Source organism: Mustela erminea, chromosome 13, assembly GCF_009829155.1.
Source record: "Mustela erminea isolate mMusErm1 chromosome 13, mMusErm1.Pri, whole genome shotgun sequence".
NCBI lineage: Eukaryota > Metazoa > Chordata > Mammalia > Carnivora > Mustelidae > Mustela > Mustela erminea.
This window is the reverse complement of record NC_045626.1, coordinates 20233806-20249849: the sequence shown is the minus strand read 5'-3', so window position 1 is coordinate 20249849 and position 16044 is coordinate 20233806. Positions and strand designations below refer to the sequence as shown.

The 16044-nt window shown below is 40.4% G+C and overlaps 2 protein-coding genes across 2 annotated transcripts in view; both read left to right on the top strand.

The window, feature by feature from the left end:
* LOC116571467 (40S ribosomal protein S19-like) overlaps positions 1 to 2901 on the top strand; it is a 70238-nt gene extending 67337 nt beyond the window's left edge. The window contains exon 2 of the mRNA XM_032309447.1: positions 2787 to 2901. Within this exon, the coding sequence (XP_032165338.1) occupies positions 2787 to 2792 (6 nt within the window). The 3' untranslated portion in view covers positions 2793 to 2901. The remainder of the gene's footprint in view (positions 1 to 2786) is intronic.
* LOC116571466 (mucin-2-like) lies at positions 2825 to 13399 on the top strand. The gene is made up of 3 exons (XM_032309446.1): positions 2825 to 2907; positions 7029 to 7190; positions 9746 to 13399. Exons 1-3 carry the CDS (start codon positions 2851 to 2853, stop codon positions 13397 to 13399), a joined length of 3873 nt encoding a protein of 1290 aa, XP_032165337.1. The 5' UTR covers positions 2825 to 2850.
* The last annotated feature ends 2645 nt before the right edge of the window (positions 13400 to 16044 follow it).

Here is a 16044-nt window from a genome sequence, read left to right as displayed (position 1 = left end):
TCATTGTTCATTCTTTGGCTTTTGTAAGAGTTACTTAATGAGAGGGTAGAACTTTTATACTGTTTTGGCAGAGACTTCATGACATACAATGTGGAATTTTATCTGCTCAGTGGTTTTGAAACTCCAGTGCACAGTCTCAATATGTATATCTTAGTACCACAATGTGATACCAGCTTTTTTAAAAGCTCAAGTAAAACATGTGTTTTATTCAACTGAAATATGTGTTCACTTGAGATACTGATTTTTAAAATTCATTGGCTTATCGCTTGTCCAGTGGTCATGAGTAGTACTAGTGAATCTTCCTTTTTAAAAAAAAAAATTATTTATTTATTTGAGAGAGACAGACAGAGCAGGGGGAGGGGCAGAGGAAGAGGGACATGTGGACTCCTCACTGAGTGTGTTTCCCAACACAGGGCTTGATCTCACACACCCTGAGATCATGACCTGAGCAGAAACCAAGAATTGGATGCTTAACTGACTGAGCCACCCAGGAGCCCCAGTACTAGTGAATTTTCTAATTCACATGGGTTCCTTACAGCTAAGTGACCACATGTCCTAGTATGTATGGGATAGTATTGTCTCTGTTAAATTGAATTATTAATACTGTTTCCTTCTGTTCTCAAAAGTATTTTGGTTCGGAGAGATAAATTATATGATCACGCTGCTTAGACAGAGCCAGAAGCCATTGTTTCATTGGCTTAGTTTCAGCATGTAAGGGTGAAGCACTTTCTTCTCCTCCTCCTTAGATTTTTCACACCTTTTATATTCTGTAGACCACAGAGCTGTTTTATTTTGCTTTTGTGGATTCTAATGGAAACTTTTAGCTAAAGAACACCTTTATAAGAGAACTTTAGGAATGACTTTTAGAAAGTGTTTTAATATATAATATATGTTTTACTATAATCCAGGAGGTCAAGAATTTTGACTCTTTCATTCACCATTGAACACTCAGCACCTTACACAATGCTTGGATATAGTAGGGACTCAATAGTGTTTGTTGAATGAATAAGCAATTTAAAAACTTATCCCTTTTTTAACTTGTGAAAATTGAGGGTTTTTTTCACACACAGTTTTCTTCCTAAAGATATGAAGAGACTACATAATCACCCTTGGAATCATTGTTTTGTAAAATATTTCTCAAACATTGTCTGATAAGGATTACTTGACATTTGGCCAAAAAACCAGACTTCCAGATCCTGCCCCTAAAGGTCTGGTTTAGTAAGGCTCAGATGGTTCTGGGTTTATAACAGGCATCCCATCTAGCATCCTTTCGAACTCCAGGTCTTTGAAATCTTTGTTTTACTTGTTTTCAAAAGGATATTTGTTTGATTTCCTACTAGACTGTCCATCTTCTTATGAAGTCACTGTTTGCAAACTAGTTATGGAAAGGGTATTGGATTGAAAGGAAGCCAGGTTCCACCATACAACTAGTTTCATCATTTTCCCTGTCTAGACACACATTTCCAAGGCTGAACTTTAAAATGACAAGACTGAACTACAAGATCTCTTGACCTCTTGTAGTTCTATTATTCGGTAATTCTTACCTTTGACAACTGACAGGTAATCTGGCTAGATTAAAAAGTGCCACATGAGACATTTTCAACAACAACAACAAAGTGCTTTCTTGCTTTGTTTACAAGAAATTCTCTATGGATGGATTACTACTGAAGAGATATTTTTCAGATATTTTAGGTTATTTAAGCAGTATTCTTTGCAAACATCTTTTTTATTTGGGAGTCCCTGGATATATGTGTTGGGAGCCAATTGATAACTTTTCTTTTGTCATTAGACATTATTTATCTCAGGGCTTCTGGGTGGCTCTGTTCATTATCTCCCTTCAGCTCAGGTCATGGTCCCAGGGTGCTGGGATCATGTCCTGCATTGGGCTCCCCCAGATTCAAGGGGGAGTCTGCTGCTTTTCTGCCCCTCTCCCCACTTGTGCTTCTTCTCTGCCCCTCTCCCCACTTGCACTTACGCGCGTGTGCACTCTCTCTGTCTCTGAAATAATTAAATATCTTTAAAAATGTTATTTATCTCTTCCCAATTGTGTTTTAGATCTTGTCAAAGCTACTTCTACAAATAAGAGAAAATTCTTTTGCATTTGAATATAATTTGAAGAAGTTTGAAGAGCCCCACCAGCCCGTGTATCATGTTACTAAACTGCAACCAGAATCAGAAGTAATCTTCTGGCTAAGTATGCCAACTAGTTCCCACAGAAGGGAAGAAAGGGACCCTCATGGAAATACTTCCAGAGATTTGTTCATCAGATTGACTCTCTGTATTCGATGAGGGTTTAAGGAAGTATAAACCAAGTTAGATTAATTTTTTTTCCCCCAGAAGCAGAGAACAGATTAGAAAAACTTTTGAGCCGGAAGGAACCCAAGAAGGTCAAAGACTTGAGGAGCAGTGGTTGTTGCCAATAATGGAGGAAAGCTGTTCATGTCTTCTAAGTAAAGGAGCAATCCCTTCACTTATTTCAGAGTTCTGACTTGGGCCGTTCATAAAATCAGAAGGGAAAGTTCTGTGGAAGATGCGATAGGTGAGAGAAGGAAGGGTGATATGGTTGCATTTCGGCTAGGTGGGCTCTCTGGGGAGTATTATTGAGAACGTAATCGTAGAGGTGGCTTGATTTTCTTGCACCCTTAATTGCTTAATGCCCCACTTCTTCCTTTAAGGTGGATCCCACATAAAGAATAATGATTTATTATTTAGTCTAATCCACACTGGTACTTATGTCTCATAGTAGATTTAATATTAATCAACTTAATTATTTCTCATGATTGCAGTTATAAAGGGCAATGGACAGGCTGAAAAATGTTTCTGGTAGCTTGTGATACTGACAGTTCAAAAATGGAGAGAAAACATGGGAAATACATAGTGAATATCGGACATTCTGAAAACCAGCTGGTGAGTATTGTGGTACCACTGTGATATTTCAGGTGGCTCAGAGTTTTGTTTTCCAATATTTGTACAATCCTAATATTTCTTTATTATAACATGGTTCTTCCTAAAAAGGGATTCCTAAAAGTTTTACATGAAAGCCAATTTTTAGCTATTCTTTTTACTACTTAGACAATTAGAAAACTTGTATTTTTTCTACATATCAATATATACATAATTGAGAAATTTAGTTTAGTATTCATTAATCTAAGATATTAGCAATTTGGGGGGTAAAATTTAATATCCTGTTCAAATAATTCTCTACAGTTATCATAATTCAAGCACAAGCCAATAAATTTAAATTTGATAGCATTTAACAAGTTATGTTTCTTTTTTTTTTTTTTAAAGATTTTATTTATCCATTTGAGAGAGAGTGAGAGAGAGCATGAGAGGGGAGGAAGGTCAGAGGGAGAAGTAGACTCCCCGTGGAGCTGGGAGCCTGGTGAGGGACTCAGTCCTGGGACTCCGGGATCATGACCTGAATCGAAGGTAGTCACTTAACCAACTGAGCCACCCAGGCATCCAACAACTTATGTTTTTGAAAATGTATGTATAGATTATGTGCTAACTGCCTAGATTTTTAGTGTAATGTGTAGATTTGCCATAGCTCAAAGATTTCTACATCTACATATCTTTTTTTTTTTTTTAAAAGATTTTATTTATTTATTTGACAGATCACAAGTAGGCAGAGAGGCAGGCAGAGAGAGCGGGAAAGAAGCAAGGCTCCCTGCCGAGCAGAGAGCCCAACGCGGGGCTCGATCCCAGGACCCTGGGATTATGACTGGAACCGAAGGCAGAGGCTTTAACCCCTGAGCCACCTGGGCGCCCCTACATATCTTTTTTTTAATACTTCATTTATTTATTTGAGATAGGGTGCACATGCCTGGGCAGGGGTGGGAGGATCAGAGGGAGAGGGAGATTCCTGGTTATGCAGGGAGCCTAATGTGGAACTGGGGCTCTATCCCAGTAACCTGGGATCTTAACCTGGAGCAGAAGGCAAAAGCTTAACCACTGAGCCAACGAGGTCCCCAGATTTCTACATATCTTTGGAGGTGAGAAGGTAATCCTGTGAGTGAAGTCTAGGCCTGGGCAGCAAACTATTGGCCTCTTTAACTTTATATGAATTTCTGTTTTTGGTAAAGAATTGTATTCAGATGAAATATTTAGAATTTAATCATATATTATATTATTTGACTATTGTTTATATTTTTAGAAGAAACATTTCAGTGCTGTGCATTTATGGTTGTCTTTTATGTAACTGCATGCCTGATTAAAGACCTTGATATTGGGAACAGCCATGGAAATGTGCTGAGATCAGTACAGATTTGAATGGAAAATTACATTTTCTTTTTTTTTTTTTAAAGATATATTTTATTTATTTAACAGAGAGAGAGAGAGAGAGAGAGGTCACAAGTAGGCAGAGAGGCAGGCAGAGAGAGAGGGAGAAGCAGCCTCCCTGCCAAGCAGAGAGCCCGACTCGGGGCTCGATCCCAGACCTGAGCTGAAGGCAGAAGCTTTAACCCACTGAGTCACCCAGGCGCCCCGAAAATTACATTTTCTTGAGGAAAAATATTTTTGTCCCTATGCCCTAACAAGGAAATTACAAGGCAGAGAAATTGTTTTCTTGATTCTAGATCAGCACTGCCTTCCCCTGAAGATGTTCTTCAGGGACCTTCTAGCCTTGTGAGTCTTTAATTGTGTCTTTGTAGTGTCAAGAAACTCAGTTAAAAAGGTCCTATGTTTTTATCTGGAAGTTTGATCATTTCAGTTGTACACTTAGGTTTATGATCCATTTAAAATTCATTTTTATATGTGGCAAGAAGTAGGGTTAAACATTGTTTTTCAATACGGAGATTTTTTGCTGTACAGATGTAAAGGTCATCTTGTCTGTACTGAACATGAAGCTTTTTTGTAAATCAAAAGACTATGTATGTGTAGGTCTGTCGGGACTCTTATCTGTTCCGTTGTTCTATTTGTCTGGTACCACTACTACACTGTCTTGATTACCCTAGCTTTATAATAAATCTTGAAATTTGGTAGTACTTAAACATTGCTCTTCAAGTTATCTTTGCTATTCAAGATCCTTTGCATTTCTATAGAAATTTTTAGAATTAGCTTGTTGATCTCTATTAAAATACTTAGGCAGTTTTGACTGGGAGATCATTGAATTGGCATTTAATTTGTGAAAATTTATATCATAATACCTAAATTCTTCAAATCCATGAACATGGCTTGCTTTTTCTTTTATACTGGTCTTCTTTAATTTTTATTAACAATGATTTGAGGTTTTAATGTACAGATTAAGTACTTTTATGTTTAGATTTATTTTTAGATGCTTTTTGTGTTGTTTTAAATGGCATATTAAGTTCAATTTCAAATGTTTTCTTGCTATTTTATAGAAATCCAATTGACTTTTGTATTCTTACCTTGTATCCAGTGACCTCATTAATTCATTATATTTCTTTGTAGATTCTTTCAGATTTTCTATAAACTCGGTTATATCATTATCCTTTTTTTCAAATTTTAAAACATGTTGTTTTCTTAACAACACTGCACTAAGACCTCCAGTGTAATATTGAATGGAAGTGATAAAAGTGAGTATCATGCATTTTTCCCCAAATTAAGGGGGAAAGCGTGAAATATTTAATCATTAATTATAACATTAGCTTTAAGTTTCATGGAGCTATTCTTTATCAGATTATGGATGATCCATCTATTATTAGTTTGCTGAGAAATTTTATCATAAGTGGCCATGAAATTTTTACATTTTTATATATTTTTGAATTTAATTTACTACTATTTTGCTTAGAGAATATTTGTACCTACATTTTTCAGAGACTGACCTTCAAAGGATTCATGGTCAGTCCTTTAGGTTTCTATGCCAGAAAGCCTCAATATCTGACAACTGTCCTAAGGGGGGAAACCAGTCTTGTGTTTGTAGTTAAGTCTCCTTCTAGAATGATTTTCTCTTCTGTTCACTATGATACTGCTACAGACTTTATTCTGCCTTTCTGTCCCAGGCCCTTAGCCTCTGGAGCTATCCCAGAACATTAAAAAGAACATTAAAACATTGCTTTGAGACTCCTTTATTTTCAAATATGTCATGTCAGCCTCACATGAATACCAAAAGTTATGTTAACCTCTTTTGGTAGTCAGAATCTCAGGCTCATACTCAGAATCCACAAATGCCCCAGACAAGAAGAAGGTCTATGATGTTAGACCACTTTGGAAAAGCTCCTTTCTTTTAAAAATTTTATTTGATTTTTAATCTATTTTTAAATTTTAGATAATCTAATTTCAATTTTTTCAAAGCTCTCCCTTTGTTTTGTTTTGTTGTTTAATTGCAGTGGAAGAAGTGACTTTTTGCAATTTACTAAATCCAGAATCTCATTTCACCTCTCTAGATACTGGCTTTCTCAAAAGAGTTGTTTTGATAAGCCTTAACGTCTCTATCACCACTCCAATTTGTCCCCCTTCATTTTTCCCCTCCTTCTCCTAATGTCCTCCATGCTATTCCTTATGTTCCACAAATAAGTGAAACTGTATGACAATTTACTTTCTCGGCTCAGCTTATTTCACTCAGCATAATTCCTCCAGTCCCAGGTCCCATCCATGTTGATGCAAAAGTTGGGTATTCATCTTTTCTGATGGCTGAGTAATATTCCATTGTGTATATGGACCACATCTTCTAACATAACACAATTTAAAAAAAAAGAAGCCTTAAGATCTCTAGAATTTTAATAGTGGGACTTTAAAAAATATGATCTTTCTATACTAACTTGCAATGTAATGATATTTAACAAATGTATTAAATATGACGAGGATAAAAGATAATGTCTGTTCCTGGATTTTGCTTCAATAATTTTATAAAATAATTAAATATAACTTAGGATGACATAACTAGATTTCCATGTTTTGAGAATAGTATAATGAATATATTCTTTTGTTCTTTAATCAGGTTTCAAATGATCTTATTTGGTCAAATATGTCATAATATTCAACAGTCTGATTTATATTTGTCAGAGTATTTTGCCTTAGACATCAAATACAGTAGCTTCTTTTTTTTCTCCATTCTTTTCTATGCACAGTCATTCAACCCAAGAAACCATGAAGCTCACAGTTCGTCATGTCAGTTTTCAACATCAGCTGATGTAACTGGTGATGTTGGTACTGATTTAACTGGTGTCTGCACTAATACAGGGACCCTTGGACACTCAGAATCTCCAAACAGAGAATTCCAACATTGTCAGGTAATGTTTGGGGCAACACTCTTTCTCCAGGTTATGATGTAATCAACATGGAAATACTCTTGATCTGATAATATTTTGGAGGAAAAGCATCCAGTCATTAACATTATCACCATTCTTCTGGAAATCTACAACATTTTTTGAACATGTAAAGTCACTGAGAGGGAATGCAAAAGAGATGGATTTATGGAGGTCTTCATTTAAAGAGCTAATGATTTTGATGGAATAAAAGAACATACATAGAGTTTATGAGACTCAAAGGAAGGAAATAAAGCAAAGTTTTGGGCTCCCTTATTTGGAAGGCTGAGTAGATGATGTCAACAACTGCACTGACAGTGAGACATTTTAACCCTTGCTCCGTGGAAGATGAAGTCATGTGTTAAGGCTCTGAGGACCTAGTCTGTGGGTCTCACTCTCCTTCCCTTCCTGCCTCTGAGCCTAACTCTGGGCCTTCTCTTAGCCTTCTGGTGTTGACCTCATGTGTTTTCAACCTTGACTCAGAAACCAGTTAGCACCACTTCTGGTTTGGTTCCCAAAGCGGATTTCCTATATTCCTGATTCTGTTTGCTATTCTTTTTTTCACATTGAAGTCTGATCTTTTCTCACAAGGCAAAACTTAGTTTTGATGATTGTTGATGATGCTTGTCAGTTTGGTTCAGTGCTTCTCACTCTGGACTATACCCTGATCAATTAATTAATTAATTAGATTAATCCTACTCTAGAGACAGTTTGAAGAAACTGTGGTAAATTATGAGAAGATAAACTCCTTATGTCAAAAGACATTGTGGAAGAATGCTTTTTATATATAAGAATTATTTAGAGAATGTGTCTCTGATGATTCCAGAAGCTGAAAGTTACTTTAGATACATTTACTTACTTACCGATGGGCAACACGGTGGTCCAGGAAGTTTTTAATGTTTGTAACATACCTAGTTAGTGGCAGTAATAACTGCTGGAACACAGGTCTGAAGTCTGTTTTAGATTAGTTTCTATTAATTCTATTCCCCTTTTTAAAGGTTTAAACAAAAAATAATGGTAATTGCTTTTTCAGTCTAAGAAATGAGTACAGGTCTTCCTCTCCTTCACCTTTGACTTCTTTCTAAGGCCTATAGAACATGAGGCAAGAGATACCATTTATCTTTGCGCTCTCTTATTTGGTGCTCTGAATTCCCTCAGCCTTGGTACTCAGAGCCTTTGCACTGCTCCTGATTGCCTGTGAGCATCACTTATAACACCCAAACTGGGGTTTATTGTCTGAAACAGAGTCTCATATATTGGGACATTTAAGAGCTACTCTGCATGTTGTAAAGACTTCTAATCTGTGTTTCGTTTAGTGATTTTTTTTCAGTCAAGAGAATAGGGATAATAATGAGCTAACTAGAGAAACCAAATGCTTCTTTGAATACTTAGTAAGTGCTAGGAAAATGTTACCCATACAGTTTCATTATTTACCATTTAGATCAACCCTATGAAATAGATGATGTTATCCATGTGAGAGCATCAAGGCTTTGCATAATGCTAATTTCCAAATGCCACCATCTATCCAGTGAAAGGTAGAGTTAAAATTTAAACCTGAATCTGTTAGACTTCAGTACCTATGCTTGTAATTACTACAGTGTACTGCCTTCTGCAAAAGATATTTTGAGGATATTTTTATTATAGAGGATATTTCTTATTCAAATTTTCTCAACAACACATTGAAGTAGATATTATTATCATCCATTTTGATATAAGTCAAGCTGATAATTAGACAAATTAAGAAGCTTGCTCAGGATATTAGAGGTGTGGGATTTAAATTCAAGGCTCTCTGATCTCAAGACTTACATGTTTAATACAGTGCAGTATTTCCTCTACAATAATAAATCATGTATGCATGATACTTCAGAATTTACAAAAGTAAATTTACTGATACTAATTCCTTATTCTTTCTTATTTTATTATATAAATTTTTATAGATGAAAGACTAGGATCACAGAAACATCTTATCAAGTGAAAATAGCTGGTGGTAGCAGAAAATGGATTTTGTAAATATTTTTAGCCCTGAATTTCATGCTGCTAAATACTAACTGGTATGAAAAGTTAGCCAGAAAATTTGATAAGGCTTTAATTAATGCTGTTAAAGTAGAAGCCTCCAATGCAGACAAATTTATGAAAGACCCAAAGTGGAAGAAAATTTAATCAGATCTTTGGAGTCCCTGAAATCAGTCTACAGCAGGCATCCACATATGTATAGACAGTTTTTTTGACAGTGGAAAGAATAAGGAATTTCCAAGAAGACATTTAATATTTTTCTTAGTTTGAAATGCAGCCATATGAAAAGAAAGCAGGAAAGGTTTGTTTCTTCGTTCCTATATTAAATACAGTATAAGGGCAAAGTCTATCCTAAATAAAAACTGAAATTTAAGTCACTATTTCTTACTGATAGTATTAAGACAGTTTCTTATGTTTATATATCCTTTAAATGAAGTTATTTATATATAAAAAGAATTATTGAAGGCATTAGTTTTGTTTGAAACATTTGGTTTCATTTGTAGTAATCTTATGTAAGTCCTTTCCAGGTAACATGGAGTTTCTTCAGTGACTGGTCTCTTTGGAGAATCTTCCTGGCTTGTCTCTTAGCCTGTGCACTAACAACAACCATTGGAGTACTCATAGAATGTCTAGTGTATAATAGGAAAAATAATAATGCATCCATTATTCAGCTCCCTCAAAATGATGGGACGAGCTCATCTACTAGTTCTGAAACTATAGTACCTATTACTGTAATGGATTCAACCACAACATCTGATTCAACTACCATCACTATGACCACTGCTAGCACTTCAATAGAACCAACTAGTGCTATCACGACAACTTCTACCACTTCTACTGAACATAAAACAATGGCAGGAGCAAACACTTCAACGAAACCAAATACCACAGTGACTCCCAGCAATTCCACTAAGGGGAAAACCACAAGAGCCTCTAGTACTGCTTCTACTGAACCTACAACCACAGCTACAGTCACCAATTCACTTGAACTCCCTACCGCAAAGATTGCCAGCACAGCCACTGAAGCTACAACTACCATGGGCACCATTGTTGCCTCTACAGAACCCACAACCATCATAGCCACCAGTACTTTCTCTATTAAGTCAACAGCTACCACAGCAGCCACCATATCATCTGAACTCACTAACACAAAAACTTCCAGCACTAACACTGAGGTTAGTACAACTGCAGCTGCCATTACAAAATCTACCAATCCTACAACTACCATGGCCACCACCTTAACTTCTGCAGAGCCTACAATCTCCAAGGCTACCTCTAAAACTTTTACTGAAACTACAACTACCGCAGCCAGCACAACTTCTACTAAACCTACAACCACCACAGCCACCACGACTGAACCTATATCTACCACAGCTGCCATCACATCATCAGTACCAACTCTCACAGCAATTGCTGGCATGACCCCTGAGTCTGCAACCACCACAGATACCACTGCAGTGTCTTCCAAACTTGCAACACCCAGGGCCACCACTATCACCTCTATCAAATCCATAGTCACCATGGCCACCACTCCAAACTCTGCTGAACATACAATCTCCACGGCCTCCAATACCACCTCAACTGAACTGACAACAACCACTACAGCCACCACTTCATCTGAACTGACTACCACAATAACTTCCAGTGCTACCAATGAGGCTACAAGCACCAAAGATACCACTGTGAGCTCTACTCAACCTACAACCACCACAGACATGACTACAACTGCTACCAAACCTACCACCACTAAGGCCACCACTGTTGTCTCTACAGAACCTACAGCTACCCCGGCAGCCACCTCGGCATCTGAACTGAGCACTGCAATACCTGCCAGCACTGCCACTGAGGCTACAACTGCCACAGACACTACTACCCCTTCTACTGAAACTACGAGCACCATGACCACCACAACTTCTACTGTACCTACAACCACCACAACCACCACTACAACCTCTACTGAACCTATAACCACCACAGCCATGACTACAACTGCTACCAAACCTACCACCACTACGGCCACCACTGTTGTCTCTACGGAACCTACAGCTACCCCGGCAGCCACCTCGGCATCTGAACTGAGCACTGCAATACCTGCCAGCACTGCCACTGAGGCTGCAACTGCCACAGACACTACTACCCCTTCTACTGAAACTACAAGCACCATGACCGCCACAACTTCTACTGTACCTACAACCACCACAACCACCACTACAACCTCTACTGAACCTATAACCACCACAGCCATGACTACAACTACTACCAAACCTGCCACCACTGTAGTCTCTATGGAACCTACAGCTACCCCGGCAGCCACGTCAGCATCTGAACTGAGCACTGCAATACCTGCCAGCACTGCCACTGAGGCTACAACTGCCACAGACACTACTACCCCTTCTACTGAAACTACAAGCACCATGACCACCACAACTTCTACTGTACCTACAACCACCACAACCACCACTACAACCTCTACTGAACCTATAACCACCACAGCCATGACTACAACTGCTACCAAACCTACCACCACTACGGCCACCACTGTTGTCTCTATGGAACGTACAGCTACCCCGGCAGCCACCTCGGCATTTGAACTGACCACTGCAATACCTGCCAGCACTGCCACTGAGGCTACAACTGCCACAGACACTACTACCCCTTCTACTGAAATTACAAACACCATGACCACCACAACTTCTACTGTATCTACAGCCACCACAACCACCACTACAACCTCTACTGAACCTATAACCACCACAGCCATGACTACAACTGCTACCAAACCTGCCACCACTACGGCCACCACTGTTGTCTCTACGGAACCTACAGCCACCCCGGCAGCCACGTCAGCATCTGAACTGAGCACTGCGATACCTGCCAGCACTGCCACTGAGGCTACAACTGCCACAGACACTACTACCCCTTCTACTGAAATTACAAACACCATGACCACCACAACTTCTACTGTATCTACAGCCACCACAACCACCACTACAACCTCTACTGAACCTATAACCACCACAGCCATGACTACAACTGCTACCAAACCTACCACCACTACGGCCACCACTGTTGTCTCTACGGAACCTACAGCTACCCCGGCAGCCACCTCGGCATTTGAACTGACCACTGCACTACCTGCCAGCACTGCCACTGAGGCTACAACTGCCACAGACACTACTACCCCTTCTACTGAAACTACAAGCACCATGACCACCACAACTTCTACTGTACCTACAACCACCACAACCACCACTACAACCTCTACTGAACCTATAACCACCACAGCCATGACTACAACTACTACCAAACCTGCCACCACTGTAGTCTCTATGGAACCTACAGCTACCCCGGCAGCCACGTCAGCATCTGAACTGAGCACTGCAATACCTGCCAGCACTGCCACTGAGGCTACAACTGCCACAGACACTACTACCCCTTCTACTGAAACTACAAGCACCATGACCACCACAACTTCTACTGTACCTACAACCACCACAACCACCACTACAACCTCTACTGAACCTATAACCACCACAGCCATGACTACAACTGCTACCAAACCTACCACCACTACGGCCACCACTGTTGTCTCTACGGAACCTACAGCTACCCCGGCAGCCACCTCGGCATCTGAACTGAGCACTGCAATACCTGCCAGCACTGCCACTGAGGCTACAACTGCCACAGACACTACTACCCCTTCTACTGAAATTACAAACACCATGACCACCACAACTTCTACTGTATCTACAGCCACCACAACCACCACTACAACCTCTACTGAACCTATAACCACCACAGCCATGACTACAACTGCTACCAAACCTGCCACCACTACGGCCACCACTGTTGTCTCTACGGAGCCTACAGCTACCCTGGCAGCCACCTCGGCATCTGAACTGAGCACTGCAATACCTGCCAGCACTGCCACTGAGGCTGCAACTGCCACAGACACTACTACCCCTTCTACTGAAACTACAAGCACCATGACCACCACAACTTCTACTGTACCTACAACCACCACAACCACCACTACAACCTCTACTGAACCTATAACCACCACAGCCATGACTACAACTGCTACCAAACCTGCCACCACTACGGCCACCACTGTTGTCTCTACGGAGCCTACAGCTACCCTGGCAGCCACCTCGGCATCTGAACTGAGCACTGCACCATGACCACCACAACTTCTACTGTACCTACAACCACCACAACCACCACTACAACCTCTACTGAACCTATAACCACCACAGCCATGACTACAACTGCTACCAAAGCTGCCACCACTACAGCCACCACTGTTGTCTCTACGGAACCTACAGCTACCCCAGCAGCCACGTCGGCATCAAACTGACCACTGCACTACCTGCCAGCACTGCCACTGAGGCTGCAACTGCCACAGACACTACTACCCCTTCTACTGAAACTACAAGCACCATGACTACCACAACTTATCTGTATCTACAACCACCTGACTGCTGAATGTACAATACCACAGTCACCACTACAACTTCCTGTGAACCTACTACCACCATGGCCACTACTATAACTTCTGCCGAACTTACAATCACCAGAGCCACCACTACAACCTCTAATAAACCTACAACCACTGTAGCCACAACTTTGTCTACTACAGAGACCACAACCACCAGGGCCACTATAACTTCTACTGAGCCTGAAATCAACATGGCCACCAGTACAACCTCTAATGAACCTACATCCACCATAGCTGCCACTATTGGTTCTACCAAGCTTACCACCATAGCAGTAGCCACCGTAGCATCTGAATAGATTATTACTGCAGTAACTGCCAGCACTACCACTGAGGCTACAACCACTGCAGACACCAGTATAACCTCTTTGAACCAAACACCACTACATGTACCACTCTAACTTCCACCGAACATACAACTGCCACGCCACCACTACGCTTCTAATGACCCTACAACTTCCATAGCCACCAATACTACCTCTACCAAATCTACAACCACCACTTCAGTCATTACATCATCTGAACATCCTACCACAACTGCTGCCAGCACTACTGCTGCTGAGGCTATAACCATCATGGCCACCACTTAAACTTCTACTGAACCGTAACCACCACGGCCATCATTATGACTTCTGATGAACCAGCAACCACCACAGACACAAACATTGTCTCTCCTGAACTTGGAACTCCCATAGCAGCTACCACCACAGCATATGAACAGACAACCAGAACTACTGCTAGTGCTACCATTGAGGCTACAACCACCATAGCCACCAGAACAATCTCTCCTGAACCTACAATAACCATGGCCACCACTAGTGCTTCTATGAGACCTATAACCACCAGAACTACCACTTCATCTTAACTAACACAGCAACTGCCAGTACTACCACTGAAGCTGCAGCCACCACAGCCACCACTGCTACTTCTCCTGAACCTAGAACAACCATAGCAGCCACCATTTCATCTTAACCAACTACTGTGGCACCTGCCAACATGACCACTGGTGCAATTACAACAGGTTCCAATGAACCTACAACCAATACAGTCACCATTACAATTTATACCAGTCTCCTGAACCTACAGCCACTGGAATTGCCACCACTTCCAACTGAACCGCTACTACGATGATGAGTAGTACTACCATGGAGGCTGCAACCACCACAGCCAGTATTGCTGCTTCCGCTGAACACACCACCGCAAGAGCCACTACTGTCACTGAACCTACTGCCACAATGACTGCCAGTACTGCCACTGAGGCTAGAACCCCAGTGGCCACCAGTATTGCTCTTACTGAAGCTTTAACCACAACAGCAGTCACCACTTCATCTTATACCACCAACACAACTATGAGCACCTTTTATTCATCTGAACCTACCCCCGGAGTTCCAAGCATCGTCTTTCAGCTGATTGCATTACCACACTTGCTGTTACCATTTCTGTTGCACCCACAGTCATTTCTACCAGGGTCTTAGTAACTGAATCTGTGACTGCTCTCGCTCTTGCTGAATATTCTGTTAGATTGCAGTACCAGTTCAGCTCTTTCTAATCTATATTGGCAATCCCTCCCACCACTGCTGAAGGTACAACTACATAAAACATCTAAAAACTTAGTCAGATCTGACTTGCTCCCATTTCAAATAAACCTATAGTCACCATCAGTTTAACAGGATCTCTAGACACTACTCTCTGCTCCTCAATTGAATTTGCATTATTTGCCATAGCTACCTCTGCTTCAGTTGACTGAATCTAGTCTGTTTTCTGACTCAACTAAAATATCATCTTCAGCTCCACTGCCACAAAGTATAAATATCATAAAACACATGCTAGCAACTCAACAGACTTTGCAGTCACACCATAATGACTTGATTTTAGCTGAATGTATAATCTCTATAATTGATATTACCTGTTAATGGAAAGTGCAGCCATGAATTTTAAGTCATCTACTTTCACGATACGGTTAGCCCCTTCCCCACCCTTTCAAATAAGTCCTTAGCCACAATAATAGCATTACATTCATAAAACATGCCAGTACCACAGCTTCTACTGAAATTTCCTGATAGAGAGCCCTGCAACAGTCCGTCCTACAGTCCAATACCATCTCTGTGCGCCACCATTTCTACAGTCCCTTCCTACTGTATGTACTAATACAACACACAGAACTTCACCGAACTCTTCAGTGCCCCATCACCTGAATCTATAAGCACTATAATTTCTGTGGACATGTGATTCAAAGTAAGTGATTACTTACTCCTCCAAACCAGTGCTGCCTCTGCTGGTAGGAAATCCAGTAAGTCACACCATCACTCCCGCTTGACAAAAACAACAAAT

What these genes read in the sequence shown, in the direction of transcription:
- LOC116571466 (XM_032309446.1), top strand. Translation starts at nt 2,851, where the DNA reads ATGGAGAGAAAACATGGGAAATACATAGTGAATATCGGACATTCTGAA. An exon ending in GACATTCTGAAAACCAGCTG is followed by an intron (nt 2,908 to 7,028) that starts GTGAGTATTGTG and finishes TTCTATGCACAG; the next exon opens with TCATTCAACCCAAGAAACCA. An exon ending in GAGAATTCCAACATTGTCAG is followed by an intron (nt 7,191 to 9,745) that starts GTAATGTTTGGG and finishes AGTCCTTTCCAG; the next exon opens with GTAACATGGAGTTTCTTCAG.